At 43.4% G+C, this 3,673-nt stretch overlaps 1 protein-coding gene across 1 annotated transcript; it reads right to left on the reverse strand.

Moving 5' to 3' along the window:
* Window positions 1-1,113: 1,113 nt before the first annotated feature.
* LOC122021075 (U-box domain-containing protein 27-like) lies at window positions 1,114-2,692 on the reverse strand. The gene has a single exon (XM_042579151.1). The coding sequence runs from the start codon at window positions 2,585-2,587 to the stop codon at window positions 1,277-1,279; it is 1,311 nt and encodes a 436-aa protein (XP_042435085.1). The 5' UTR covers window positions 2,588-2,692; the 3' UTR covers window positions 1,114-1,276.
* Between the last annotated feature and the right edge of the window lie 981 nt (window positions 2,693-3,673).

Below are 3,673 nucleotides of genomic sequence, written 5' to 3' on the forward strand. Positions count from 1 at the left end.
CTCCGGCCTATCCATTTTCGTGCCCGTCGTTCTTCCCGCAATAGCCATTTAGATCGAGGAGGAGTTGATCCACCTGAAATCCAAATCACGCACTGATCCCCTGCAAATCCAAATCACGCTGGACCCTTTGCATCGACTACTTCCAGCCTAATCTTAATGTGATTCCTTACTCACCACTTTGTTATCTAATTTTTTATAATTTCTCTTTCAAACATAGACATGAGATTATTTTACACCTAAACAGAAGTACTTAGTTACAAAAAACGAAATCAATCGGTTAAGGCAGAGTCACAAAGCAAGTATTAAGGAAGATAATATACATTTAATTATTATTTATTTATAATAAATATTATTATTTTTTAGATAGATTGTATTGTCATTTTCATAATATGTCTACATTTCTGCTCCGTTATACACGAAAAACAAGAGTAGAGAGATTGGAAAATCCTAGCATCGATGGTTCTGAATGTTCACACTCAGTTTTTTTTTAGTATAATCCATTGTTTATGTTCAACTGTTTTCATATATTATTATGTTCCACTGTTTTCATAGGCAATAAACCTCGGTTATCACTAATGTCCTCTTCAATGTGAAATGGATTAGTTGCTGAGCATGTCTAGATATTATATCGATGTCATATATTTGTTTGTCGTACATACATTACCATTCTTACACTAATGTCATGAAAATTGCAAATACAACTGATCAAAAATTTCAGTTATACCAAATAAATTGATCTAATTTAAAAATTCAATTCAATTCTTTTAAAATTTTCATTTTATTAAAAATTGATTAATTCAGATCGTGTTTAATTTTAAAATTTCTTATTAGATTAAACTGAATATATTAACTAAATTTAATTTTTAGACTAAATTAATTTTTTTAAAAAATCTACTAAATCTTAAATTTGGATCAATCTGTATTTGATCCAAATCAGACTCGAAAATTAAACTTATTTTTTTTTAATAGAATCAAATTGGATGTCTTAGATCGGATTTATTTTTACCACTCCTATTCTTCTCCATTTTCTTAATCATCAAAAATTTATTTTTATAAAATATTAAAAGGCAACTAAATTATAACATTAAAATAGCCAAAACATGGCCAATGAACTTGTATCACAGCAAAAATCCATCAATTTTCATTTTTCCTTTTTTTTGGATTATCACTTCCATCTGTCAAAAATTTCTATCAATTTACAAAGATTTTTTTTTAAGGAACATGTATAATTGTGAAGAGAAAATTAGTGATTTTTCCCCCTTTCTAATTAACTCTTTCAGAAAGGAGTGATGTGGGTGGTCTTGGTATCGTACCCCGCGAGGCAGCTCTTGGAGTTCACCCGGGAGATCTTAAGCAAGTCCGCCGCCATCTGCCTCGCCGCCGGCGAGCACCCACTCTGCATTACGAGAAGCAGCTTCGTCGCCCCTCCCTCGGCCGCCGCCAGTGCTTCAGCTGCCCGACGGTCTCGAAATGCGTGGCACACGCTCCACAGCACAGCCACCGCCGCCTCCGCCCCCTCTCTCCCTGTCTTGACCATCCTCCGCACGACCGCCGACACCGCCGCTGCACCTTCTTCACAGATCGCCGCCCGGCCCTCGGCGCACCCGGCAACCGCCTCCATTATTCGCAGCGCTTTCCCTGCTGCCACAGGCGTCGACACTGCGGGATCTGCACCCAACACCCGAGTCAGCACCTCCACGATCCCCAGCCGCACCATCCGCGGCCGGGCACGCTTCGCCGAAGAGATCCCATCCAGGCACCCTAAGCCCGCCTCGACTGCCCGGCAATCCATTGCAGTCCCCTTCTCATCGGCCGGTTCGATGAGCCGGACAAGCTCTCCGATCATCTCCTCATTTTCGGCGATCAACATCTTGGCTTCCGCGTCGGACGCGGCGGCGGCTACGATTGCATCGAGGACCCATGCCGCATCGATCCGCGACTCGATGCGCGCCTCATCCCTCAAAAGCCGCACCAGAGCCGAAATCGAGCGATGGAGATCTGAAACGAGAGTGGAAACCACAATCTTCTTATTGCCCTCCGTGATGACATCGGAAGTCAAGATCAAGGCGAGAACCCTCGCCACCGCCGCCGAGACCTCCAGCTTGGAATCTTTCCGCAGGAGAAGGGGGGCGAGGACGGTGGGGCATCCACCGGCGTTGACAAGGTCGTTCTTGTCGATCTCATCGACCTCGACGCTGGAGAAGAAGTCCGCGAGCTTGCGGAGAGCGGGGACCGTGTCGTGATCGGCGGCCGAGGAGTTGATCTCTCGGAGGTGGTCGCTGGCGACCCGGCGAGTGAGGACAGCGGATGGTGAGGAGGCGGAGGCGGCGGCGGAGGCGGACCAGATGTGGATCAGGCGCTGAACGGTGAGGTTGGGGATGAGGTCGGTGGAAGGGAGGGGGAGCATCGTGGCCGGACACGTGGTGTTTCCCGATTCAAGCCACCGTTGGATGGAGGCACGGTCGTAAGTTACTCCGGTGCACAGGCTCACAGGTGACCGCATCACGTCCAGCGATATGGGGCACCGGAATAGGTTCGGTACCTTCACCTCCAACGCCTGCCCGGGCCTCTCTTCCTTTCTCCCCATACGATACTCCGCTCCCAGGCTTCTGTGTCTGCTTGGCTGCTTGCAGACGCTAGAAGAGACTGCAACTTAAGGGCAACGGACGCAACTACGCCACGGAAGAACAAGGTAAAGGAACTGTTCTTGGTGCTAATACTATATAACGAGTGTGTTGAATAGGCAAGCTTAGTTGGTCATGGTCAAAGGTGTCTAAATCAATTAATATCGGCAGGAAGACAAAATTGTGGAAGATGCTGCCTGTAAGATGGCCCCAATGGTGTAAATGCAGGAAAGTGACGAATTGGATTTTTGATATTACAGATTTACAGGGTGGAGAACGAGGTGTGTGGGTCGTCGATAGCCTTTTGCTGGTCTTCCAAGTTGCCATTAGTAGGGGAGACTTGGGAGCACGACGTGGGATTGTTGAATACTACAACACCGGGCCCGCCTGTTTAGACTTCCAAGTCCACGTTAGTGATTGCTCCTCCTTTTACTCCTTTTATTCTTGCATTTTTTAGTTCTCTTTTTGCGGCTCTTGTTAGATTCAATAAATGAAAATTAATTGTCATTATTCGACTTTTTAATCATGCACATTGAATAATCGCTGGAGCTCATTATATAACTTGGAATTTAGTGCGAACCTTACTGTTTATCTGTTGTCAGTCAAACAATTGCAAGTCTTTGCTTTTTCGAGTCCAAAGAAGTATATTTTTTACAATCTAGATCCCAATACATGAAAAATGGATATAGGTTTTAAGCTAAGAGCATCTCCAATGCAAGCTTTGTGAGAGGTTTGTAAAATCAAAAAACCTCAATAAAAAAGTTTGAACCATTGTAGGGATGAAGTTAGAAGTTTGTAGTTAAAAAGCAATATTGAAAACTCAAACCTGTTTTTTTCTTTCGAAGATGGAACTTGTAATTAATGATAAAGTAGTGTGATATTGTGATTTGTAATATAGAGAATTATGTAATGTAGGATCCATAGAAAAATTGTAGAGGGTTTTTTTCATTTTTGATGTGGCATATTGAGAGCTACAAAAAACCTCAAAATAAGTAGGTAAACGTTGACTTGGTTGCATGTTTATTTGAAACTTCAATCTTAAGTTAGCT

The sequence above is a fragment of the Zingiber officinale genome, chromosome 9A, assembly GCF_018446385.1.
Source record: "Zingiber officinale cultivar Zhangliang chromosome 9A, Zo_v1.1, whole genome shotgun sequence".
Taxonomy (NCBI): Eukaryota; Viridiplantae; Streptophyta; class Magnoliopsida; order Zingiberales; family Zingiberaceae; genus Zingiber; species Zingiber officinale.